Source organism: Hippoglossus hippoglossus, chromosome 22 (assembly GCF_009819705.1).
Source record: "Hippoglossus hippoglossus isolate fHipHip1 chromosome 22, fHipHip1.pri, whole genome shotgun sequence".
NCBI classification, from domain to species: Eukaryota; Metazoa; Chordata; class Actinopteri; order Pleuronectiformes; family Pleuronectidae; genus Hippoglossus; species Hippoglossus hippoglossus.
In genome coordinates this window covers 215326-241353 of record NC_047172.1, presented here as the reverse complement: position 1 = coordinate 241353, position 26028 = coordinate 215326, and the positions used below count along the sequence as shown (strand labels likewise).

Genomic DNA, 26028 nt, shown 5'->3' with positions numbered 1-26028 from the left:
GAACAGTGTGCGATCAGACAAATTATATTTACATCAGAAAGTTTCTTTCACAAGTACAAAAATACAAATGTAAGAAAAACAAACTGTACAAACATCATTTAATTCAACAAACAAGAAGCAGCTGCATCTTCATCTCATCGTCAATCCAACACCGAGCAGGTGAGACTTCCTGTTCACGCTCTCGTCTTTTAATCCTTGAAACAGGAAGAAACTTTCCTGCACAAGCAAAATTTGTGTTCGTTTTCAGGTTTTTCTACGTCCCATCAAAAAATAATTAAAATGTCAGAATAAAAAAAGTTTGTCCACATACACAATAACATGAACAAATAATCATAATGTAGAATTTCACAAAAAGACGAGACTTAGAGAACTAATATTTTAAGAGAAAACAGGTGGAAGATTTGTGAGAATTAAACTATTTCTTTATTTTTATAGATATTTTTTTGCAGGGCACTTGCTGGATGACTTTTTAATGAAAGTTAGAAAACTGATTTCAGATCAGAGGAAGAAAACACTGGGATGAAGCAAATCACATTTTTAACCCTTAAAAAGAACTAAATAAAAAGGTTTAAAACATTTCAATTTTAGTATTGTGTGGTGGATTTGGTTCTGAGATTAGAAACGTGAGCTTTTAATCTGAAAACTGAAGAGAAAGAATTTTCATGATCGATGAGTCAAGGTCGAGGTGGTAGTCAGGGTCAAGGTTGAAGGTTGAGGTCGGGGGTGACACTGTTCACACCTGTCTCAGGTGATCTTCAGAGTTCAGGTGTGAAACATCGAGGACTCACCTGAGATCAGATCACTCAGACACGTGTCCACATGCTTTTGTTAGGGTGCACGTGACACACTGGAGGTCGACTTCTGGCCTTTACAGTTTTTCAGATGTGTCATGTTTGTTTTCGAGGACGTTAATATTTGAAATAACTTAACAAAAACAGCGATGACCAACGGGACACTGATCGAGCAGCGCCATCATCAGCTGGGCGGGTTTCCTCTCAGCCCCAGAGGAACCAGCCGCGGCATCGGCCTCCAGGCCATCACTCCCTCCTCCCTCCGGTCTCCCGCTGTTGCTCTGTCACTGCTGGCAGAGTCAACCACCTTAGCCCCTCCCACCTTCATCTGCAGCAAAGGGGGCAGGGCCAGGGCATTACCTGTAGTGTTCCCATTGGTTGGTCCAGTTTGAGGTCCGGTCTGCGTCATCTCCGTGTGGCCCTGAAGCCTTCCATGCTCTGTCTCAATGGCAGCGCTGTTGTCACAGTCCAGCTCCAAGCTATGGGTGTGGCCCTGCTCCTTGGCTCCACCCACTGCGTGGTCCACCTCATACGAGACCCCCGCTGTGGAGACAGTCCGCTGGTTGACGGAGACGATCTCATTGAGGGACGTCGGACTCTCAATGCCACCGTCGGCTCTGGTCTTTGGCCCCGCACCCAGATAACCGACCTCTGCCCCACAATCAACACTCAGTCCTGGGCACAGGGTGGAGGAGGAGGATGGGGCCTGGTCCATGATCTGGTCTGAGGGGAGAGCTGGTCCAGCAGAAACCACCAGAGGGGGTTGAGGCAGGTGCAGCCGGTTTGAAGCCTCTGAGAAGGTTCTGGATTCTGAGGGAGAATCAGGTTAGAGAAAAAACAAGAAGATATGCTAGATTAGTGGTGAGGGGGGCGGAGACGCTGTAGCTCTTACCAGATGGGGGACGGGGCAGTGAGCTGAGATGGACCTGCTGATTGGTCAGACTGGGGACGTTGAGGGTGACAGAGGCCACTCCTACAGACAGATAGAGGACACAACTTACTTTCAAAATAAAAGAAATTTGAAGCAGAGAACAAGGTCACAGTGCTCAGTCACTACCTGGTGTTGTAGTTGTCGTCTGCAGAACCATCTGTCCCGCCATCAACGGATTCAGGGTTAGCATCTGTTGTCCTGGCAACACTGCACCAATCAGAGACAGAACGTCAGCCGGTACCAGCGCCTGAACAGACGGAGCTTCACCAACACAAACAGCTGTTTAATACAAACATTTCCTCTTTTTTCCGTGTTTCTCGTCTGTGTCAACACACGTCTGTTCATCACGATACGTGAAAGAACATCGTTACCTTATGTAAAGAAATGTAAAGACACAAAGCTGACTCACCAACTCACCTGTTAATTACCTAAACTGCTTTGAATAAAGTCAATTTAAAAAGCTCAATGCTTAAAGTTTAATTACATTTATTTCAGCTGTATGAATGGTGAGTTAATAAGTTCATGAGTCACCTGATCTATCAATAATCCATCAATAAATCAGTAAAACTCACCCTCAATAGTCGTGAGCAGAGATGATGGAACTGGTCTTTTACTGCGAGACAAGATGTTTGGCATCGTCTTTGGCCGGCCTCGAACCACAGGTGCGATATGGGATACAGCAGGAGGAGCCAGGGGGGACTCAGACACCTGCAGGATCCTCTGAGACATCTGGACAGCTGTCTTGACTGACGTCGGGACAGGTGCGGCGACAGGTGCAGGGACAGGTGCAGCGACAGGGACAGGTGTCTGGACATGTGCAGCGACAGGTGTCTGGACATGTGCAGCGACAGGTGTCTGGACAGGGACAGGTGTCGGGACAGGTGTCTGGACAGGTGCGGCGACAGGTGCAGGGACAGGTGCAGGGACAGGGACAGGTGTCTGGACATGTGCAGCGACAGGTGTCTGGACATGTGCAGCGACAGGTGTCTGGACAGGGACAGGTGTCGGGACAGGTGTCTGGACAGGTGCAGGGACAGGTGTCTGGACAGGTGCAGTGAGAGGTGTCGGGACAGATGCAGGGACAGTTGCAGGGACAGGTGCCGCAACAGGGACAGGGGCAGCAACAGGGACAGGGACAGGGGCAGCGACAGGGACAGGGGCAGCGACAGGGACAGGGACAGGGGCAGAGACAGGGGCAGCGACAGGGACAGCGACAGGGACAGGTTTGGTAGAGGGCTGGGCAGTGGTAGGAGGAACTTGGAGAGTCTGCAGCTGTACGTTTGATGATATGATTATGATGTCATTATCAATTTTGTTTCCTGTTGAGAGATTAGGCTCAGAGGCTCCACCCCCTACTGGTGCTCGCAACTGATTGGCTGCTGGGTGTCTCTCCTGCTTTTCCAGCTTCTTCAGGACTATCTGCTCTTTTTGACCTGTAGCCACAAACGCACTTGGTTACACCTGTTCACACCAGGGACCTGTATCACAAAGTCAGGCTCAGTGGTCACATGACGCTGCTTATTAACTTGTTAAGTTAATAACAACTCAGGTTTTCCTCATCAAGATCTGAGTGTGTGCACATGAGACGGGTGGGGTTTACTGCATATGACCAATCATAGACATGGATAGTTTGACTGACAGCAGAGCTGAGGATCAAACTGTTCAGAGCAGAACAAACATCCAGAATAAAAGAAACAGCTCCAGCTGCTAAATGCAGGAAGAACAGCTGGTAAAACATCTGGTATTGTTTTTAGTTTTTGTTTATTGTTTTTTGTTTTTAGTAAAACTGTTCATTAACAAGAGAAGTTCTGAATATAATGTCACATGTCATTTACATGTATTCTCAGTGTGTGTCTGACAGTTTTAGTCTATCAAGTGAAACCCTGGTGGCTTCAAGCTCAGCTGCAGGAAATAAAACACACAAATAAACTGTAAAGAAGGAAGTCGATTTTCACATCTTTAAAATACAACAGGTACGACACTGTGATTCTATTTCTACTTGATATCAGTACACACATGTACAATGAGGTCCATAAACAAGTCAGATACTAGAAGGAAAATCAGTAGAAAACCATAAAGAACAATAGAAACTAAAGAAAGGACATTGTTATCAAAGGGATAGTTCACCAGCTTCACCTTCAGTTTAAAGGTCCACTATTGATGTGATCGAGCGATGCGAACGTGGCTCAGAAGGATATCAGAGACATTGAGGTCAAAAACTTGGTATAAATTACGTGGTTTCCAGTGGAGTTTGAATGTCGGGCTTGTGGGCATGTTGTGTTTTTACTGTTGTTTTCTTTAGTTCGAAGCTCTGGTCACCATTTACTTCAGTTGTGTTGGATTCTGCTCCAACACTGTTTACACCTGGAAACACTTCACCCCCCCTCCCTCATTGTGCTAAGTAGATTAGGGAAGTTTCATTTTTGGATGAACTATCCCTTTAATGTGTAAAATGTAGATTGTGTTGAGCTTCTCTGCATCAGCCACAGTGAACAGGTACCAAGTGAAGTAGATGCAGACAGTCTGTGGTACTGGGAGCACTTTACGGGTCAGGTTGGTTCTGTTGGGCTCCAGCAGCTGACAGAGGTTTATCCTCTGAGGAGAATCTAGATCTTTCATTGAGATACTCAGACAGATTTTTAATCATAACCAGAAACTCCAGTTTCTTCCTTCATGGGCTTTCTATTTTCAGTTCCTGTGGGTTGACTTTGTCTCAGCTGTTTAACCCTTCACAGAGTCACAACTTTTGTTTATTATTGTGTTACCATGCTAACATTTGTACCTGTTGGAGCGATGGTTGAGAGGAAGTGGTCCCTCCTCTTCATCAGCCTCCTCTTCTTCTCTTTCAGATGTGCTTCTGTCGACCTCAGCTCCTGGATCACCTGCTCCGCCTGCAGCACAGACACAACTCTGACTCATCAAAAGGATCTGACATGACACATTTGTTCAAATATATTTGAATGAACTGGTGTCGTGATTGTTACAACTTAACAATACTGACTTAAGCCCAATTCATGCTTCTGCGTCTAAGCTACGCCGTAGCCTGCGTGTAGCCGTGTACCCTAGGCCGTACCCCGACGTGCATCTCCCCAACAATGTAACTAGGCTTGCAGGCTACACAGACCGCAAGAGCTGTGATTGGTCCGCTTGGTAGCATCGCCATTTTTTAATTTAGTTGATGGAACGAACACAGGCGAGGTCTCTTTTCTTCTTTGTAGTCCTTTAAAAAGTAATTGCTCTTCAACATCTATCAGCTCCGACATGATCCTCTTAGTAGCGCTCTTGTTCTGAAGTAAACAGACGCCAGAGAAGGTGTAAATAAATGGACCAGAAACCAGAAGACACTAGACACCAGCATAGAAACTCTACTGCCACTAGTGTTTCGGTGGTGTAATTGCCGCGCGACCAACACACCTACGCACAACTGAATGCTCTGCCCTGTGCGAAGGCTACGTGTGAACCTATGGCATAGCTTCAACGCAGAAGCATTAACTGGGCTTTACTTTACTAAAAATAGGTCACGCTGACGGTGAGCGCCCTCTGCTGGACCAGGAGATAAACTACATCCGACAGTATTTTAAATTCAATTAGGCACAAACCTGTTCATGCACACACTCACTCGCAAACCCCCCATGCTTTGCTGCTTCTTAGTAAATGCACCTTAATAGAGGAACTAAATCATGTACTTGTTGTTGGTCTATTGATACTGTTTTGTGTGGGTTGACAGAGTGATTCCTTTTCATTAATCTTTTTTTTTTGTCAGACTGGACTGACTGGCACCCCACTTTCTAAATAGAGGAAAAACTCTATTGGCCAAAAACATTGGCACCATTACAACGAACACACTCCACAGCCCAGGGGTCTCATTTATCAAACATTGCGTAGGATTCATACTAAAAGTGTACGTACGCCCAAAAGCCGGAAATGGCGTACGCCAAAGTAAATTCCGATTTATAAAACCGTGCGCACGCACACCTGAACGCAATGTTCGCTTTATAAATCACAGTCCACCTGGAAACGTTCGTACGTGGATCTGCCTCCAAATCCGCCCTCCACACGCCCACTTTCAACCATAAATGGTCAATGCAAAGCACCTCATGAATATTAAATTATGCTGCTGACCAATGGGTTTCCACCGTGAGTCGTGACGGAGTCACGGCATCAAACGATGAGAAGAGGAAGTGAAACTTTCTGACACTGACATCGAGGTGTTTGTTAGTGAGGTGGAGGTGAAGAGCGATTCATGGGACAGCAGTGATGTCACTAATAAAGAAAATACACTGAGACTCTGCTGCTGCTGTTAACACAGTGAGTGAGAGTGAAGACGATAGAAAGAACGGAGCCTGAAGTAAAAAAAAGATCACAGATCACAGATCAATAGAATCTATATCAGCTGATCAGACATCGCTGAACCCTCTATTCTTCCTCATCCTTCCATTCGCGTGCACACATCACGCACCAGTGTCACAACAGTATTTATTTATTTAGAGCATCGGACCGATTCCCTCACATCAGTGGATCCTCACCTCCACTCTGGGGTATTATTTGGAAAGTGTCTTCATTTCTTGTCAGTGATCTCCAGGTCGCTCTGTGCGCCTGACGGCTCAGTCCCGTTCACTGCAGTGATCTGATGTTAGAAGATATTAAAACCTATTAATGACTCGGCTCCGTAACTCCGCTGTTAAATGGAATCTAAACGTAATTTGCTGTAAATTGATTTATATATGTTTTAATTAAAAGGTTCGTGTGGAACAGAAATGTCGCGCGATCAAAACTAAGCTGTTGGTTTTAATGTAAATGATGAATTTGATCAATAATCTGCTTCAATTCACCACCTCACGTCTGCGTCGCCACTTTCCCGTCTCCAAAACATTCGTACGCATGGGTCAGAGTTTGCGTGGAAATACGCAAATTTTCCCGTCAAGTTTGTTTTTATAAATCCCAACGTTTGCGTGAGAAGTGGCGTGCGCACGTTTCAGGGCCCGTTTTGTGCGTACGCAACGGTGATAAATGAGACCCCTGGTCAAAATCAATCAATAAATCAACCTTTGACCTCTGAAATCAAATCAGTTAAAAGTCTGATTGAGCATTTGTACCAAAATTGACAGGATTCTGTAAAGGCGTTCTTAAGACACACGTTCACGAGGCAGAAAAGGGTTTTGTGAGTTCACAGGGACCTTTGACCATTAAACCCTAATCAATTCATCTTTGAGTCCAACTAAACATTCAGGACAGATAAATAACAGTTTGCAGTGAAAACACGTGAGCGAACAGGAAACAATGAGGAAGACAATTCTGACCTTCTTCAGCGTGGAGATTTTTGAAGTTCTGTTGTCTCTCAGTCCAACCTCCCTACTCAGACCTCTAAACATCTGCATCATCTTCACCCGACGCTTCCTCTCCAACATGTTGTGAACGTGTCGTTGCACCTGCACACACACACACACACACACACACACACACACACACACACACACACACACACACACACACACACACACACACACACACACACACACACACACACACACACACACACACACACACACACACACACCTCATCAATCTACACACAATACCTCACAATGACAATTTACATACATTTACAAAAGGTATTCAGACCCTTTGTTATGATACTTGCAACTGAGCTCTGATGCATCCTACTTCTATCAACCCTGATGTCCTGACTGTGCGTCTCGTGTTGTGTAGCAGGTTTAAACATGTCTCATAAACTGTAGAGAATCAAACAAACAAAGTAAACGTCGGTCCTATACGTGTCCTAATAACTTGTGATCAGTGATGGTGTTTATTGTTAAAGTGTAAAGTGAGTGCAGGTCAGAGGCGGAAGCAGACTCCGACACAGACCGGAGCTTTAGTAAGCGTCTGCCCTGAAGCAGCAGTGTTATAATTATTCAGCAGTGAAAACCCCCTGAAACTATGAAGGTGGCAGAAAACATGATAATGTTCAGTGACTGCATCGATGCAGAGTCGTCCTCCTCTCTGCAGGAGCTCAAACATTAACACATGCGCCGGTGCTGCTCCTCTGCTCGTCAACCTAACCTGATGTGAATGTAACTCTATACCAGCCACATGATTGGTTTGGCACAGCGCTACTCTCATTGGCTGTTTGTGTTGTCTATCAAAACATGGATGGAATGAGTTCTATCCATGTTATATCGACATGTCATATATATATATATATATATATATATATATATATATATATATATATATATATATATATATATATATATATATATATATAAATAAAACATATATATACATATATATATGTATATATATGCGCTACTCTCATTGGCTGTTTGTGTTGTCTATCAAAACATGGATGGAATGAGTTCTATCCATGTTATATCGACATGTCATATATATATATACATATATATATATATATATATATATATATGTGTGTGTGTGTGTATATATATATATATACACACACACACACAATTATTTAAATGGTAACAGGTATTTACATAATTATGAAAACCATCAGGTGACATTTGGGAAAAATATATTACGTGACCACGACATAATGTGTGGGAACAAGATAAATAACTCGGGGCCACGAGATCTGAATCAGTTCTTTACCAACAAGACGAGTGGAATTGAAGTGACGAAGCCTCTTGATGAGAAACGTTTCACTAAATCACATGTCGCCTCTATAATAAGCTTTTCATCAAACAGTTTCATCTCCGTCTGAGCATCACACAGGTTCCCAGAATATTAACAGGCAACAAAAACTGAAGCAGAAACCTAATAAACTTTTTCTCTTCAAATGTTTTTACCCGTTTCCCATCATTTCATTTTTCTTTATATTCTCCCACAATTTAAACGCCTGCTTTGTTGGAACAGGAGCATCAAGCTGTTAAACCGGCGACGCAGACGACCGCTGTTCTCCAGGTTCTCAAACTTGTCTTTATGTCTTTTTCTTTTAATGTCTACCTTCTCTTACCTGGTTCCCTGTTGTCTCCTTCTCTTCGTCGATGTACAACTCGTCTCCAAAGTCTGACGAATTTTCTGTCTCTCCACTTGAAGACCCTGCCAGGTCCACCACCTCAGTTGACTGCGTCTCTGTGGTAACGAGCCCCATCTCATCGTCCATGCAGATTATGTCCAGGTCCACCAGGTCAGAGGCCAGCTCAGGCTCAGCAATGGGGTGCGATGGGGGTAAAGGTGTGACCTCTGACCCTGAATGAGGGGGCGGGGTCAGGGAGATGGTGGAGGTCTGGGATGTAGTGGGTTTCTGAAAGGCTGACAGCCCACCAGAGTCCGCTGTCACCTTCACTGTTTTGCCGTTGAGCTCCGCTCCCTGACCTTTGGAGAGTTTAAGGGAGAGAGGGTTCAACAGGGGGGCGGGGGGTTGGGAGGGGCTCTGGAGGGAGGTGCTGGGAGTCGTCACCACCCGGGTGGGGAGTTTAGGACAGCTGATAAAGATCGGTTCCTTCTTGGAGTTGGTAGGAAGGATTTTAAAGGTGCACGTCGTGGTCTGAGACAGGAAACCAGAGCCCGAGCCAAGGGGGGTGGGACGGGGGGTCACAGAGAAAGACTGGAGGCCAGACAGGGGGGAGGGGGAGGAGGGGAGTGAGGTCTGTGGTTGGATTTCAACAGTGAGACCTGTCGCAGGGGGGAGGAATGAGGGGGGAGCACAACCTGGAGGGGGGAGGAGACGTGGAGGGGGGAGAGAGTTAGAATAATTGTCTTTATATACAGTCGCTGATGGTCTTCATATAGATGCTTTAACTTGCTCCAGCGCCCTGCTCTTGTTGGTTTTGTGTAGCTGTTATAACACCGACATTGAGGTAAATAAGACTGAAGTTTACTCAGCTCACAATACAACACATCCCTGAGGATGGAGACCAAACATGGAGCTAAAAGAGAAAGAACAGTGGCCTTCATGTGACTGATCATGTGATACAGACACCACATGAATCATAACGGCGTCTGTGGATGTCGGAATCTGTCAGTATTTCTGTCCCTTGTTCAGGCGTGAGAACTCACCTCTGGGAACACGCCGAGTTGCGTTGACTGCTCTCAGCTTGCTGATGGGAAGTAGTTGGACCAGCTTACCATCTGGTATGCGGTAATACTGCACACCAGACGCTGTGTGAACAGGCTGCAGGACCATCCTCTGACCGGTGGGGGGGACGCCCTTCACACCAGGACCTGGGACCGCTGCCGAGCCTGCACAAGGATTCACGAGTTGAACCCGAGAGCTGCTCATCTGAGAGGCTAAAACATTCAAGGTGTAATTATAGATTTTACAGCTTTGGTTCCCAAACTGAGGGTCAGGACCCCAACATGGGTCACAAGATGTCACAAGTGTGTTACGTCTTCAGTCTTACCTGTTGAGGGAGTGGAGCTACCAGAAGCGACAGGTGTCACCTGACTTCCCCCAGCCGCAGGATTCTGGTACAACCTCACAGCAACAACCTGGGTCCTCGCCCCCTTAGGTGCTCCAGCTGATTGGTCGAGAACTGTGACACACAGATTGCTTGAGATGTTCAAGATACGATCTCCATTCAATGGTTTAAGTGTGAAACTGCTCAACAACAGACGTGGTTAGTTTTATATGCAACCACAAAACAAATATTTGCTAATCCTCAGGCTAATGTTAGCATTAGTTACCTTTATTATTGAAAGCTATATTGCAATTAGCCAAGAATTATGTGTAGTACCAAACACATTCAAATCCACTACCCACAACTCCCCAACAAAAGTAGGTTCTTAATGATAAAGTTAGCGTTATGTAGTCCAACATACGGAGCAGGAAACTACAGTTAGCTTGTTAGCAGTAATGTGAGGTGGTTCCTGTTTTAATAAAACTTTGCAGAACTGTACTGTTAAAGTTCTGTTGGTTATGTTTAATTAAAATTATATTTTCTCTGATCAATTATCGCAGACTCAAAGCTGCTAGGTCATGGCTACGCTCGTTTTGCTTTGAATCTGGGGCAGAGGTGAAGGAGTCTGATTCACTGACGGATAAGTTGCGTCCTCACCTGTGGAAGAGGGTAGGGTGGTAACTGCTGTGATTGACGGCTGTGTTTGGGGTGGGGTGGTGTCGGCAGCAATGATGTTTGAGGAAGCCAAGTTTGGGGGGGTCGGGTCTGAACTCTGGGTCTGAGGAGGTTTAGAAGATTGGGAGGACGACGAAGAAGAACCTAGTTGCTTCCTGCTGGACCCCACCCGGCCGGTCAGATAGGCTGCCAGACGGTTTGCCGGATGGAGCGCCCCCATCTTCCCTAACTGGATCTTAGCCAGAGGATAGAGTTTCCCGTTGACCTGTAAAAAAGAAGTGCCACTGACCTTTTAATGTGTTTGCGATGACGTTGGTGTTGAACAGGGATTTTTTTGATGTGAGTTGAAACATTTAGAAGAGTTTATGTCCTCAGTCTGTTAAGCTTTGAAACTTTATAATATGTTGTTAATATCCGAGGTTCTTATGAAAAAGGGTGACGTTGTGCAACCATATACGAGTCCTTACCTGGACCAGGTGGTCGGTCCCTCCCGGTTGTCTTCTTCTGGCTGAGAGGAATCCAGCAGGGGAGATTCCTGTTAGGAATGGGAGCGCCAAGCTGACCATCTTCTTCTTTTCCTTTCGTTTCATTCCCCCCCCACTCCTCTTGCTCCCATTGTCCATCTGGTAAAGTGTTGAGCCTTCCTCCTCCAGGATTTCACCTTCCTCTACCTCCCGCTGCCAGTCCTCCGGAGGCTCCTCCTCCTCCGTGATCTCCCACTGCCAAGCCTCCAGATGCTCCGCCTCCCCGCTCACCGGTCTCAGGTGGCCCTGCAGAGACACGAGACACACTCACAACACATCTCATTCTTTATAGTGCAACATTTGCTTGCTTGGAGATGCCGCCTACTCTCATGCTCCAATCCTTTGTGGGGTCCCCCAGGGGTCTACTGGCTTGACTGGTTTGGGTTCCATGTTACATTTCAGTTATATGTTATGTATCTTGCCGTGAAAAGAATATGGTTATAAAAGTACATTATTAGAATATAGTGAATACGGTTGCAGGTTCCCAGTCATTTTCAAACATCCTGTTTGTCCAGAGCTCAACGAGAATCAGTTTCTGTGACAAGAAGCACACAAACTGACACAAGTGAAAAAATGTTTCTACTTGATTTTCTTTCAGGTTGATGCCGGAATCGCAAAGTTTAAACCAGTACCTCTTCTTGTAGTTGTGGTTTTTCTGTCCTCTGGTTTCCCGGTCGTTGTGGTTTTGGTGGAGCTGCTGGTTTCTCACGCTCTTCTCTGGGTCTTGTGATGTGGACTATGTACTGCATGCAGCAGTCTCTGCCGCTCTCCTCCATATTCTGACTGGTGGGACTGATGAGATACTTCCGGAGCCAGAAAGGTTTGTCCAGTCGGTCCTGAGCCATTGCCTCGCACAGCCTCTTCAACACGTAGTTGCGGTCGTTATCGGTGGCCCACTTACACTCCGCAATGATGATCAGACGCTTCGACGGTTTCGGGGGCGGCTCTGAGGGAGGACTCTGAGGCCGGACGGGGGAAACTGGCTGAGTTGCTTTGTATGAAAAATACAAGAAAAAAGTAAAATACAAAACCTGAGTCAAACATTTTCGGAACATCAGAAGACAGAATGATGTAGGTCAGTGGGTACTCTGAGACGTGTCAGAACATTTAGCAGACGTGAAGCAAATTATCGATCCGCTTTATGATCAACATTGAAATCCGACGTGTTCTTTGTGTTTGTGAGACAGACTTCTATACATCCAATCAATCAATCAATCAATCAATCAATCAAATTATATTTGACACATACTGTGTCCACCTTCACGATCTCATAGCGTGGAGGGGCTGTGATCATTCATTCTTTAACTCGTTTACTCTTTACCTCTAACACTATTACTCTTTGACTCTGACTCTTTAACTCTGTAACTCGTTGATGCTAACTCTGGTGTGACTGAACCTACCAGCAGGAGGACTGGGGGCTCTGGTCTTTGCTTCCTTCAGGGTCAGGTCTCTCTGTTTCACACCTTTCAGTCGAACAGATTTAGGCTTCATAGTTTTCTTGGCGTCCTAAAGAAGGAGACGACACACAGATCTGCCTTTGAATCTATACTTAACTTTATCTATAATAATACATTTTATTGATATAGCACTTTGAAACACAGTTACAGTCTTTCACAGATGTAAAAACCACAACAAGCTGAAGTTATCCTCTTTATTGCTGCATGAATGAGTCTTCACCTCCTGTAGGTAGTAACAAGACGAATTACAACACACAGGACTTTAGACAATAAAAACCAGCTCAGTGTTTACTTCCTCTCTTTCATAATCAAACAAACTGTTAACAACTTGGCGTTTTACTGCGTCGCTTAATAGTAGAGCAGCGCTCTCCCTCCCTCTTTATTGGCTGAAATCCTGCCACTCGGTGTCAAAACATCCATGAAGTTTTTCCTGTCCTCGTCATAGTTTCAGCTGTCGGAGTGTACGTTCCTTTGATGGTCTTACCTGTCCCTCGGTCTCTGATGAGCATGATGTCTGTGCTCCCCCCCCCCCCAGGTAGACACACTTCAAACGAGCTCAAACAACACATTGAACAGATCTTTCCTGGTGTGACGTGAGTCTTACCGTTTGTTCCCAGCTCTTCCTCTTTCCTATGTAACCTCTGACCCTGGCACAGCTGCCGTTATCACTGCTCTCCTGAATACAAACACACAAGATTTGAATGGCAGTGCTTCAACTGTTGATAGACCAGTTACAATCACCAACCTGTGTTTTTTTATGCCTCCACCAACAAGCAGAGTTTCAGTCGAGACACTAGGTGCAGGTGCCACCAGGGTTACATTTTGAAGCTGCAGAGGAAATTACATCATGACTGTAGACGACTAACTTACAGAGCTGCAGAGCAGAGATGCTAAGTCAGGGACGGATGTCGGATCTGGATCTGAGTCTCTAGCATCCTTCCTCCACAGAATCCTGACCCGCTCAGCAGGCTGGGAAACGCTGTCCGCCTCCTTTAGAACTACAAATCAGACCAGAAGTTAGAGGTGAATTCATCTTCAGTCAGCAGGGGGTGCTGCGTCATGTGTTCTCTTGAAGCTGTGATGGTCGAATTGTTTCTGTATTTTAACCGGAGGTCACACCTGCTAACACATCTGTCCTGAGATACAATCAGCTCGAGTTCACTTGTTCACACCTGAATGTGTCTCCTGTGATCACACCTCACTTCCTGCTCTAAAAGCATATAAACATGTACGTCATTCGCGTTCATAAATATCAAATGATGTGTTGACCCAGTTTACACGTGTGTCTGAGAGTGTGTGTGTGTGTGTGTAAAAACGTCATTACCCATCAGCCTCCAGACTCCCCCTGAAAGGAAAGTCAAGAGCTGAAGCTCAAACCAAATCACCAGCGCCACCTGCATGCTACTTACTGTAAGCCATCTTCATCCTTCTCCTCCTCCTCCTCCTCCTCCTCCTGTGGGGGGAGGGGCTGGAGTCTGAGCCGTCGAGGTTCTTGAGGAGGACGACCTTCTGTTTGAGGCAGCTGCAGCCGAACATGCAGCAAGGCCGGCCGCAGTGACTGATCCTGGAGCAGTGGGACAGACTGGAGCAGATACAGCCAAGCCTGCAGAAGTCATTCAGGCAGGGCGGCGCTCGACTGCGGACCAGCTGGACGGGAGCGGTGGGATTCTCGCTGACGAAACCCTGATGGGAAAACAGAGCGTTACAGGAGACAGTTCAAACTGTGGCTCTATCGTCAGTGATACTGAAAGAAACTTCCTGGGAGAGGGAATCCTTACATGCGACTCTCTCTGTGGTCACTACGTTTCCTTCCCTGTTAATAGAAGTTTTTTTAACTCTTGAGGGTTAAGATCAGAGGATGTCAAGCCCTGTTTAGATCTATGAGACAAACTGTGATTAGTGAATATGAGACTTTTCAAATAAGTGATGTGATGATGTGAATGTTGTTGAGTCTCCATCATTAGAGTTTAAACCTGCACAAAGTGATGCTCCTGTTGAACACAGCGCTGACGTTTCACCACCTGGGTCCATGATTCTCCTCACGTTTCTCTACAGAAAGTGTTCTGCTGAGTCATAGAAACTTCTGCCGCCTCATTCGTCTGCTCTGTTTGCAATTTTTTCTTCTTTATTTAACACTGCAATCTTTATGAAATAAAATCTGGAATATGTAGAGTAGAGCTCAACAATTTTGGAGAGATGACCATCAAGATTTTCTTGTTAAGAAGTTTGATGCTGATTTTTCAGGATAAATGTTACCTGTTCTCATTAACCTGCAAAGGAAAACTCATCTGTTATTGATGTCTGTCATCAGGCATCAGGAATTTTCACCAAACGTTTTCTTTACAGTTTGGTCTCATTGCACTTTGTGTTGTTGTCCTGTGAAGCTGGATTCTTTTGATTTTTATCATCTAAATCCAAATAAACACAGAATGTGAAACTTCACTCGGTTCGAGCACAGTGTGGTTGGTTCTCATCAACTTCAGCTGACTTTTCTTCTGGATCTTTAATAGAGTGAGAATAGCCGAGTCTGTCAGGACCGACAGGCCAGGCTGGGTTTGAGTAACATGTTTGAAATGATATTTGGGTCGGTCACGTTGCTGGACCGATGTTTTTACACTGCACACGTCTGTAATCACAGAAAACAAGCAATAACCATGTGTTCGAGGGACAATAAAACAAACTCAGTGCAGCTACAGTCACTTTATCGAGCTCGGTTTGGCTTCAGAAACAAGAAACAGAACGCCTGTCGGGTTCAGTTAGTTTTCTCTCGGTGGGGTTCAGATGGAAAAAGTCATTCCGAGCTGCACTCAAATTTTTCTCTGCTTTTCTCTCACTCGCTCGATTCCACTGCTGCTTTTCTGCTACTCTGCGTCACCTGGTTTAACGCTGCCTTTTCATTGGTTGAAGGTGAATGTAGGAGCGCTTGTTTTGATGCAGCTGAAGTCCTTGATTAAAATGTGGCAGAGTTGATGTGAATTAAAAGTGGAATATAGATAGAACTTTATTTATTTATATATATATATATATATATATATATATATATATATATATATAAAGTTCTGTAAGGATGGTTGTTTATCTGATCTCAAGATGCAATATGTTGATGAAGTGACCAATCAGCCTAATTGTGATCAATGTATCAGGTTATTATCGAGTTTTCACATACATTGTCTGACAAACGTTGAGTTTACTAAAATAGAAAAAAGTTATTTGACTAATTACTGCACTAAAAGAGAGTTTAGAAATCAGTGTGGTCTCTTACCATTAGTGTGAACAGTGATGTCAGGGCAATGGCGGCCCGCTCAATGGTGATGCTGGTCCTGGGTCGGCCCTCCCACACCACTCCGTCCTCCAGGTCCTTCTGTCTTAACAGAGCTCGGGTCATCACAGGTCTGCTGTCCTCATCGCCCTGATCGGCACAAGCCCCCAGCTCAGAGTCCGACTCTAAAGGAGCCAGGTCCTCTGAGACATGCGGCAGGTGGGCCGTGGTCCTGGGGGGGCTGAGAGTCTGGCACAAGGACTTGGGTTTGAGTTTCCTTCTCCTATTAAAGGTGGGGGTCTCAGGGGACAGAGTTAACAGTTCTGTGCGGTTGAAACTGACCTTTTGCTTCTGGTGTTTCTTGGATTTGTGAGGTTCAGTGACGGGTGTTGTGTGCTCTGATAGGGGGGGTGCTGCTGAGGTCAGGACTGCAGGCTGTTTAGGGGCCAGGTTTGGTTCAGCTGGACTTGGTTCAGGTGTTGAAACTGAAGCAGCAGCCGGTTCAGGTCTGAGTTTGATCATTTTAGGACCTTTGTGTTTCCTCTCTTTGCTGGAAGTCTTTGTCTCTTTGAGAGAGAGTTTTGATCTCTTGGAGGGGGGGATGAATCCAGATATGAGGTCTGAGGTGGGGGAGCTGGCAGTATGTTTTTTCACTACGCTATCCAGGGTTCGGACGTAGCTGGTGCTCCTGGCGGGAAGCTCGTACACCACCGGCCCCACCACAGGCTGAGAGAAGCTTGCAGCTCGCTCGTCGATCAGTTTCCCTTCATTCTCCAGATACTCGTCCAACATGTCGCTGCAGAACGCAGACAGGTTCTTCTTAGGCGGATCTGAACTGGGACCAGCTGCATGACACAAGACAGAAGAAGTCAAAGTGAACCAGATTTATTTTCACATTTAGGAAGGAGACGTGGAGATCCAGGAGTTTGTATCTGAGAGTTACTGCTCTGAAATGGTGAAGAACTGAGATCGTGTAGTATTTTAATGTCTTCCTAATAAAACAGATAAAGTTGTTATAATAATATGATTCAAATAATACATCAGACATGATTACAGCACAAACACTGAGATCAAACCAGGAAAGAGACTGAGAAAGTTCACAGGAAGTGAACACAGTGGTATACCTTCAGGTGTGGCTGATGAAGGAGTGGGCGGAGCCTCCGACGCAGTGAATTTATCTCTCCAACCTTTAATCTGAGTGACGTCGGTGGTTTTTCCTGTTCTGGACACAAACGCTGCAGAAACACCAACATTTGAACAGGTCCATTAATGGATCCAACTGGTTCCATTGTTCTACAGTTCATTGATTGACAATTCACAATACTGCAATAAAGCCCAAAGGCTCATTTCCATCACAATTCTCTAGAATAAAACTAAACCACAAGATTAACTCATAAAGTCACTGTGGCCTCTAATCAGCTCATTCTTGAGTTCAAGTGACAACTGGTGAAAACGTGAAGAAATCTCCTGAAGAAAGACTTGAGATATGATGGTGAAGAGGCCACAAACATGTTTTGTGAGGTCACAATGACCTTTGACCCTTAGCCATAAAAATCAATAATCAGCTAATTCTGGAGTCCAACTGAACATTTGAAGACCCTTCCTCACGAGGTTCTTGAGATATCGTGTTCATAAGCTTGGGACAAAGCCGTGCTCTTCTACTTTACTTTTGACACAATAAAATATCTGGCAGATGAATCGATGGTGACAATAGTTGGTAGTTGCAGAGGATAGTTACTTATCTGATCATTCAAATAGAAAAAAATGGATACAAGCTCTTGTTAAATGAATGTTTTTGTAACTTTTAAGCTGCTGATCCGAGCCAGGATCCCCAGCTTTATGGAAACCTAACTCAGGCCAGTGTGAAGGAACTAACCCTGAGATGGAGGCAGCTCCAGGGTCACAGGCTCCTGAGATGCTCCAGGAGGGGAGATGGGCAGATGGACTCCCAGGTACTGCAGGTCTATGGCCAGACTGGGATCCAGAAGGTTCATCTTCAGACCCACTGAGTTTTTCAGAGACAACCACAGTCAGTCATGTTTTCAGTTTTGTCGATGGGAAATGTCGTTTATCTTCTGCAAAACTGCAAAACCCTCAACATAACCCTGATAACAGCCTCATATGTCAGATTTTCTACAGCTCAGCTCCATTTTCTTCAGCAGTAATTCTGAGATGCAGGCATCTTTTTTCACAGCAGAGATCAGACTGATCGACTCATTATCCTCTTTAATATCCCTCATAAAAACATTTATAGATTTCTCACCTTATACTACAGTTTTTCATACAATGGCATTCTTGTAACCACTATTCTATTTAATTATTTAGTTCCTTTTTTTCCTTTTATTTCAATTCTTCTGATCAATGTTTGACATTCAACTTTGCTTTTGTAATTACACTCATCATTTTGTCTTGTAACTTTGTTCTGAAAAGTGCTATATTTATAGAGTTGTTTTCTTTCTTCTTCTGTTTTTCAGACGGTATGTTTAGCTTCCTCAGCTCTGCAGCGCCCCCTCTGGGTAGGGTAAAGTCCTTCTCCTGCTGGATGTCTGTGTTGGGTGTAATATTGAAACATGGGTGGGCTGATACGAACCTTCCTGCAGCACAGGGTGAATGACCTGTTTGTGTTTCATCATCTTCAGGTCTGTCAGGAGAATCTTCTCACAGCTATTGATCCTCTCCACACTCTCTGCTGGACACCAACACATTGTCACGTCATCATTCACTGTAAATAACAGTTCAAAGATCAATTCTAGCCCTTGTTTGCGAACATTTAGTTTCTAGTTTGTTATATTGAGCTACTTCCAGGTAGCACAAGTTTCTTTTAACTCATAATTAAAAAATTACTTTCTACTTCCTGTTACCTCAAAGTTAGCTTGTAGTTCCCGTTAGCATGTTCTCCCTGTTCACTTACGAGTTAGCCTGTAGTCTGTGTCAGGACTGATACAAACGTGGTATGAATAAGTAAAACTGAACCAGCTGATTACATGGGGCGGGGATTAGCCTGTTAGCTAACCGGAAAAGGTACAACACTAACTCAGAAATATCTAAAGCTATTGTACAGATATTTTTTCCTTTATTATTGGAGCTTGGGAAGCAGTTTCCCCCTGCTTCCAGTTGTTGTGCTAAGCTAGGCTAACCATGTCCCTCACCCCTCTCTATTGTAGACACTCAGAATAAATATACATTCTTATTCTGTCAATAAACATTCAGATTTTAAATCACAAAAAATTAGCTCACCATTCTCAGTTGTGTCAGCAGGTGGTGGCAGGTGACCTTCAGGTGTCGTCTGGTTGTGTGAAGGTTGCGTGACCGTTTCCTCAGGGGGGTCTGCAATGTGAAGTTTTAGGGCCTCCTGAAACACGAGGTTTGGCTTTTAATCAGCGTCTGTAGAGTTTCAACTTGACATTATTTTATATCACCCGTTTGTCTCCCCGATATTTCCTCTCTACCCGCCTTCACACAAATAACTGAATCTCATCTTTGCGAGCATCAGAGCTTTAAATCACAGGACACAACAGAAAATAAAAAAAAAATATATATATATATATATATATATATGTGGAGATGTTTTTGTGCTACTACACATTCACAAAACAAAACAAGGGTGGAAGATTATCCCCATAAGGACATTTCAGAATCCAGTTAGCTACATAGAGATTACATTACATTTAGCTGATGCTTAACCTGGTCACAGCAGATCTGCAAGTATATATAGTGCTAAGTGCTAGAAGGTTTTAGATCATTCAACACAAAACCTGATAAGAAGAAACACTAATTTCAAGTTCACACAGTTCTGTTCCACAGTTACTGTTTGATAAAGGCTGTTTAATGAAGAGAGACAAGAGGAGCTGCAGACGGGGTTGGATGGAAAATGTTAACTCACAACATTGATCAATAATGGACTAAATGCTGTGTTGACAGTTTGTTGGTGTGAATGTTTACTTGGAGCAAAACCTGGACTATCATCCAACTGTGTGTTTTGGATTTGAGCATCAAGTTTCCACTCCAGATTCAGACATACTGGTAACAATGTGCTACAGAAAAGTCACTGGGACATTATAACAGCTATAGTTTTACCTTGGATGTGAACGAGATAAATAACTGCTCCTCCACTTCCTCCAGGTTAGGCTTCATGCTAGTGTAGGTGGCATTATCAACCTTCTGATCTATATCCATGTTGGCAAGCTTTCGTCGGCGGGACTTCTTCTTGCTCTTGCAGGGTTTCTTAGCTGGGAAAGGTTGGACTAGCTGAGAAGGTTCATGTGCAATTGCCTCTACTATAGTAGGAGGTGGGCAGGTAACTGCCACTGCCTCCGAATTTGAAAACTCCACCCCCATCCCAAGGTCATCATCGGTGGAGAAAAAATGCACAAGGTCTGCGATTGAAGGTGTAGGTGACAATCCATCTCCATCTAATGAAGAAAAAGTTGGAGACAGTGGCAACTGGAGTGCAAGGGGGGACAGTTCTCCTGGGAAAGGCAGCAATTGTTCGTTCTGTTGAAATGATAAAGTAGGATCATCCAGAGCCATAGATGTGGAGGTTTCAAGAGTTTGTGGTTCTGTGTGGGTGGGAGTCGTAGAAGGCAACAAAGGTGATGAGATAGATACTAAAGAAAGTGGCTGTGATGTGGACTGAAATGTTGTGTATGAAGTGTCTATGTACGGCACATGTGTAGGTAACACCGTGTGCCATTTTAACACAGTTGGAGTAGAGTATACATTTTGCGATAACTCTTCAGGGGGTACTGCTCTCAGAGTTGTTTCAGAGGTAGTGGAGTCCAGTTCAAAAGCTAACGAGGAAAGCAGGGGAGGTAAAGGTTCTGGAGAAGTAGTAGCTGACAAAGGCTTAAAGCCAAAAGGAGAACATTCAGGGTCAGGGAGCAAAGAATCAGACTTTATGGTGGGGGAGTCAGAGGGTAGTGTGGAAGACTCTGTGAATGTTGGTGTTTGTGGTGAGTTCAGGGCAATTAACACTGTGTCAAGGGGCGGTGACAACACAGGAGATGCAGAAGAGGTAGCAAGAGTTGAACAAATGGAGGATGAAAATGTCCCATGGGTACACAATTGCTGATCTGAGTTTGGTGGCACTGGACTGTCATCTGGTACGGCCATGTCGGAGCCTGGGTTTTCAAAAACTGAAATGGAGGCCGAGTGACCATCAGCCCTTGGTTCCTTTGGCTCTACATTGCCTATAGCATCTAAACATGATGGACTAGAAGACTGAAAGGCTGCTTTAACTGCTTTTCCAGGTGGATGAATGTCTGCAATGGCTTGTCCTGAGGCGTGGTTGTTAAATTTTGTTATATTGCCAGTGAGATCTTTCAAGGGAACATTAGCATTGCTGGCATGATCAGAGAGTACACATGTAGAATCCTCAGCAGAACTCTGTGACTCAGATGAAAGTACTGGGGGAGGAGAACCTGGCTTATTCTTGGACTTTTTAGACTTTGTCAAATGCTGCTTCAAAAAAAGAGCAAGGGCTGGTAGAGGTAGAGGTGCCGGTCGTTTATGCTGCTTTATATTCACCTCTGATGGAAATGCAGGTGTAGGTTTGTGGTTTGAGTCAACAGAGGTTTTCTGGGACACCACTGGAACAGTAACGACATTCGTGACCTCAGAATAATCCGAGCTAGCATTGTCCTTGCAGTTGTGTAAGTTCAAAAGGTGCTTATCCTGTTTAAATTTCCTCTTTGACATTAACCCAGTTTCACAGTTCTTTACACACAATGTTTCACTGTGTGTTTTGTCTTTCTTGGAGACATCTTCTCTGTTACTTTCCAAAGCTGTGGTTTTAGTGTTTGTTAGCTCAGCTCTGTGAGAGGTGCTGTTATTGACGTCCAGCTGGTCCAGGTTACATCGTTGCAGTGAAACGTGAGCCTCCCGAATAAGTTCCGAAAATAACTTCTGAGATGGTTGTGAACTGCTGCTGAACGAAATCAAACAATTAAAAAATGACATTAGTGATATTCTTTAACATGACACTTCTAATCATAAACTGCTGAATGTAAATATGACAGAATTGCAGTGAAAGCTGGTAAACCCACGAACTAGATGTTTCAACACCAATACCAGCATCGGCAATGAGTCTGATACTGCCGACAATATTGTGTTGTTTATTAGTTCTTTCCAACTAGAAAACAAAAGTTGTATGTTACGCATTTTCTGTGAGTAGAAATCGTCAGCAGTTTATAGATGTTAAAATTACCTTATAGAAGTTATTTTTTTTAATAATTGGTACTTGGTATCGACGGGGGAAATTTGTCAGAACATTTCTATTAATAATAGCTGCTGAACTCAACAAATAAATTAACATTGGTTGATGCTGCCAATTAAATCCCAGATTAGCCAATAACAGCCAAGCTTCTTGACACAACTTTGGTTCTATTGCTTGTTCACGCATAAGGACTTTTACACTAGGGAAACTATCGGCTGCCGTTCATTATTAATAGAACCTCTAACTTCAAAAACTCCAACTCACAATTCAAGACTTTGCAGAATAACCAGTAGAAGTTGATGAAAATTTAATTCCAACTTTTTATTGCCTTGATAAACTGCAGAGCTGTTAGTTTAAAAGCTTTTCCAACAAATTTGGGAAGAGCCAATCACCACAGTCAACAGGTTCGTTTTTCAAAATAACTTCACAAGCTAAGGGGAGTTAAACTGAAGCAAGAAAACACATCAATCGGCAAGTTCGATGGTAAGTATGATGTCAAAGATTTCACTTTTGAGGGGTGGCACTAGTATCTCCACTATTAATCCCATAAAGCATTTGAAGAACCAGTGCACAAATGAGCACAACAAATTCACAGAGAAAAAGGGAAAAAAGAACAAACTGCAGCATCTGTTAAAACACATTATATAACTTCTTAAACGCACTAGCATTGGATCAGTACTTGGTGTCGGCTGATCAGCAAACTCCAGGTATTTCAATCAGGGAGGAACATGTCGGAACATCTCTAATCTCATGCAAGCCTGATGTGTGATACAAAGAATTTGAAGAGCATGCCATTTTCTCTGTCAAAGTAGAACTCTTACCACAAACTTTCCTCTGGAACCTGGGCAGCTGACTGATCTCCACTGGTGGTTGAATTCTGTAGGTCACTTGACACCGGAAGTTTTGAATCCATTGCTTTTGAGCTTCTTGGTTTATGGTTTGCAAGCAAACATTTCAAGCTCTCTTTTACAGGATGATGTTCATTGGTTGTTGTGCCTCCAGCTTTATGCAAGTCTTTGCCAGAGTTCAATTTCAGTTTTAGGCCCAACGAACTGGACCCATCCTCCTTCAGTCCTTTGGCAAACGGGTTATAGTCGACTTTGAGCTGAGCAAAACGTGAGTTCTGGTAAGCGGTGACTGCCATGAACTCAGTCTGAGGGAAACTGAATGTGACAACACAAGGAGCATTTAGCTTTATGTCTTTCGCCGCTTTGTCAGTTTGGACTACATGCAGTCGTGGAGAGTAGCGGTGCATGGGATGCAGGATGGTGTTCCCCTCTTGCTCTGAGATGTTGTTTGTGAGCTTCAGTTTGTAAAAGGACACTGGATTCTGCATCCAGTGTTGACCTGTTGATGGGGACTCTGGATGAGCGAATGGTTTACTCTTTACTTGACATTCTGCTTTCCCTGCAACCTGCCAGCTCTTGCCAGTCCACTTGTAATGACTGTTGTCTAAAGGTTGAATATCCATGACTAGACAGTACTTCTTAGATGGCTGCAAGCCGGAGATGCGAAAGCGGCAGTAAGGGAACATCCTGCTGCCTTGTTTAGTCAGAATCATCTCTGTTTTACATCTGAAAAACTCATTCCACATGCTGTTGTTGTCCAGCGTCACTCTGATTCCTTTGCAGATGATATCAGGTGACAGGTTGTCTGGATGAGGATTTAAACTGGTGGGATATTTCACAGCAGGAAAACCACCAGGAGTCCCGATGCCTTCCTTCGATGGATACATGTTGGCTTCAATCACGTCTGCCTCTTCGCTGGTTACATGGGTGCTTCGTTCCATCCCGCCTTCACTTGCTTCCCCTAGTTTGGGAACAACCAAGCATGCAGATGGATGGTTTCCTGCAGGTGCTGTTGCAGAGGTGGGTGCCCCTTCTTGATGGAACACCATGCCTTTCTGCTTATTCTCACAAGCCATGAACAGGTCCCAGACATCTAAATGACTTGAGGTAGCGCTTATTAAACATCTGTTTGATGATTCAAGACAGTACCCTGAAAGAGCAAGTGACAAACTTCCATTAGCCATTTTAAATTGTACACATCAATGAAAAGTACTTGAGCAGGGCCAGAGTCCCGCTTTGACTCATCATGCTCTTTGTGATTGTACTTTGCCTGCAGTAAATGTGTATTTGAAGGCTTTCTAGTCCAGATATTTGGAGATCTCTCATTGGTTCTCATTGTTAACTGTAGGCTACTCTTTCCAGTTAACTGCCTTATACAAGCCTCAGATTTCTCAAACGTCCCCGCCATCCTGTTGCTAGAATTACTACACCACCAACTTTGGATTAATCTGCCGCTGAAAGTAGTCCTTCCTGTTTAACTGCCAACTGATCCTCTCAACCTGACTCGAACTGCCCGTTGCAATATTTACTTCACTTTGCAACAAGACCCCAAAAAAACGCAGCAAGACCAAAACAACAACGAGACAAAAACAACAGATGCACTGTCTCTTTCAGTCTGATGGTCCCAGTGGACGGTGGACGCTCTAGGTGGACGCGCTGTTGTCTTTGGGGTCCATGTGTGGACAAAGACCAGCTACAGTCAGCGCTGATCAATACTTTCAGTCTTTGTAGTTAATGTCAACAACAGAAAACATCCTAAAGAGCTTTGACTTCAGAGACACATCGAACACGTTCGCAGCGTAAACTCCACCACATCAGTTTAGTTACATGAAGGAAGATGTAACAGTCAGTGGTCTCCACGGTAACAGTTAGCCAGCTAACTGTAAGCTAGCTAACAGTTAGCTGGCTAACAGTTCACAGTGAGTTAGCTAGCTAGCAGTTCACAGTTAGCTAACTGTAGCAGGCCTGAGCTCAGCCAATAATGGCGTCCCACCAAACACTAACGCGCACAGTCGGTGTGTACGCGCCTCAGCACCGCGTGCTCGGCTCACGGAACACGGATTACCTTGCGGGGCTCGCACACAAAGTTTGGACGGAGCAACGTGAGTCCGAGCGTCACCGTCTGTTTCCCGTCGAACACCTCGGCTCTTTAACCGGGGACGGACCCACACCACGCGGTGTCCCCCGCCCTCACGTCATCTGACGTCTGCTCCGGGACTGCGCAGCCTCGGACGCCATGTTGTTGCCGCCACCTGGTTCAAAATTGGCGTCGGCCTCTCACGAAGCAACGAGCCGGAGGATGAGCGCTGCGGAGCGGCTACAGAGCTGCCTCCAGCCCGGGGACTTCACCCAGAGCTTCACAACGCCTGGAGGACCAGGACGGCCGCCATTACTGAGAGGAGGTTAGACAGAGAGACAGGTACAGAGAGAGAGAGAGGGAGGGAGGAGTGGGGGGGAGAGGTACAGAGGGAGGGGAGAGAGAGGTAGAGAGGGAGGAGTGGGGGGGAGAGAGGTACAGAGGGAGGAGTGGGGGGGAGAGAGAGGTAGAGAGGGAGGAGTGGGGGGGAGAGGTACAGAGAGAGGGAGGGGAGGGGGAGAGAGAGAGATCTTATAAATTGATTTTTTATTAACAAATTATATGTATGTAAAAATTCACATGTTCCTAAAATAAAAACAAATGAGAAATTTCGATTTATTTTCATTTGTTGACAGTTTTCTTAAATCTAACATAAAAAAATTAAACGAAGAAATAAACGGATATTACATCGTCATTATCGTCTCACTGAGAACGTGTCCGACTTCTCACACTTGTTCTAATGTCTTTTCTGGTTTGTTCACGTTTGCTCTCATGTTTGTTGTCGTGTTTGTTGTCGTGTAAATCTACGTGTTACCATGTGAGCAGACGCCCAGTTCTAAATGTGAATTAGATACTGAATGATGAACATCCAGTGTGTTTGTGTGAGTGTGTG

The 26028-nt window shown here is 44.7% G+C and overlaps 1 protein-coding gene and 1 long non-coding RNA gene across 3 annotated transcripts; one reads left to right on the top strand and one right to left on the bottom strand.

Annotated features, from left to right (window-relative positions):
- Window positions 1–400: 400 nt before the first annotated feature.
- mgaa (MAX dimerization protein MGA a) lies at window positions 401–25466 on the bottom strand. The gene is made up of 26 exons (XM_034575776.1): window positions 25125–25466; window positions 23033–24209; window positions 20075–21923; window positions 19235–19349; window positions 18588–18719; window positions 17874–18002; window positions 17122–17232; window positions 16001–16842; window positions 14148–14421; window positions 13609–13736; window positions 13343–13414; window positions 12682–12787; window positions 11914–12272; window positions 11225–11527; window positions 10740–11022; window positions 10086–10217; window positions 9742–9972; window positions 8696–9393; window positions 7023–7145; window positions 4505–4613; window positions 2802–3155; window positions 2295–2453; window positions 1849–1983; window positions 1684–1764; window positions 892–1601; window positions 401–813 (listed from the first exon to the last, which is right to left on the bottom strand). Exons 2-25 carry the CDS (start codon window positions 24133–24135, stop codon window positions 976–978), a joined length of 8454 nt encoding a protein of 2817 aa, XP_034431667.1. The 5' UTR covers window positions 24136–24209; window positions 25125–25466; the 3' UTR covers window positions 401–813; window positions 892–975.
- LOC117755753 lies at window positions 2559–3069 on the top strand. 2 transcript variants are annotated; one of them, XR_004612652.1, is made up of 4 exons: window positions 2569–2591; window positions 2634–2681; window positions 2754–2771; window positions 2940–3069. It is a non-coding gene; the product is annotated as an uncharacterized LOC117755753 (long non-coding RNA). The 2 variants fall into 2 exon arrangements; XR_004612651.1 differs by lacking the exon at window positions 2754–2771 and having other exon boundaries at window positions 2559–2591; window positions 2934–3046.
- Window positions 25467–26028: the final 562 nt, after the last annotated feature.

Bases quoted from the DNA above. Each gene is read 5' to 3' on its own strand.
- mgaa (XM_034575776.1), bottom strand. From the start codon at position 24,135: ATGGCTTGTGAGAATAAGCAGAAAGGCATGGTGTTCCATCAAGAAGGG. The intron at 13,415-13,608 runs GTAAGTTAGTCG...GTTTGTATTCAG, and splicing joins CATCTCTGCTCTGCAGCTCT to GAGAGCAGTGATAACGGCAG. The intron at 1,602-1,683 runs GTAAGAGCTACA...ATTCTCCCTCAG, and splicing joins ACTGCCCCGTCCCCCATCTG to AATCCAGAACCTTCTCAGAG.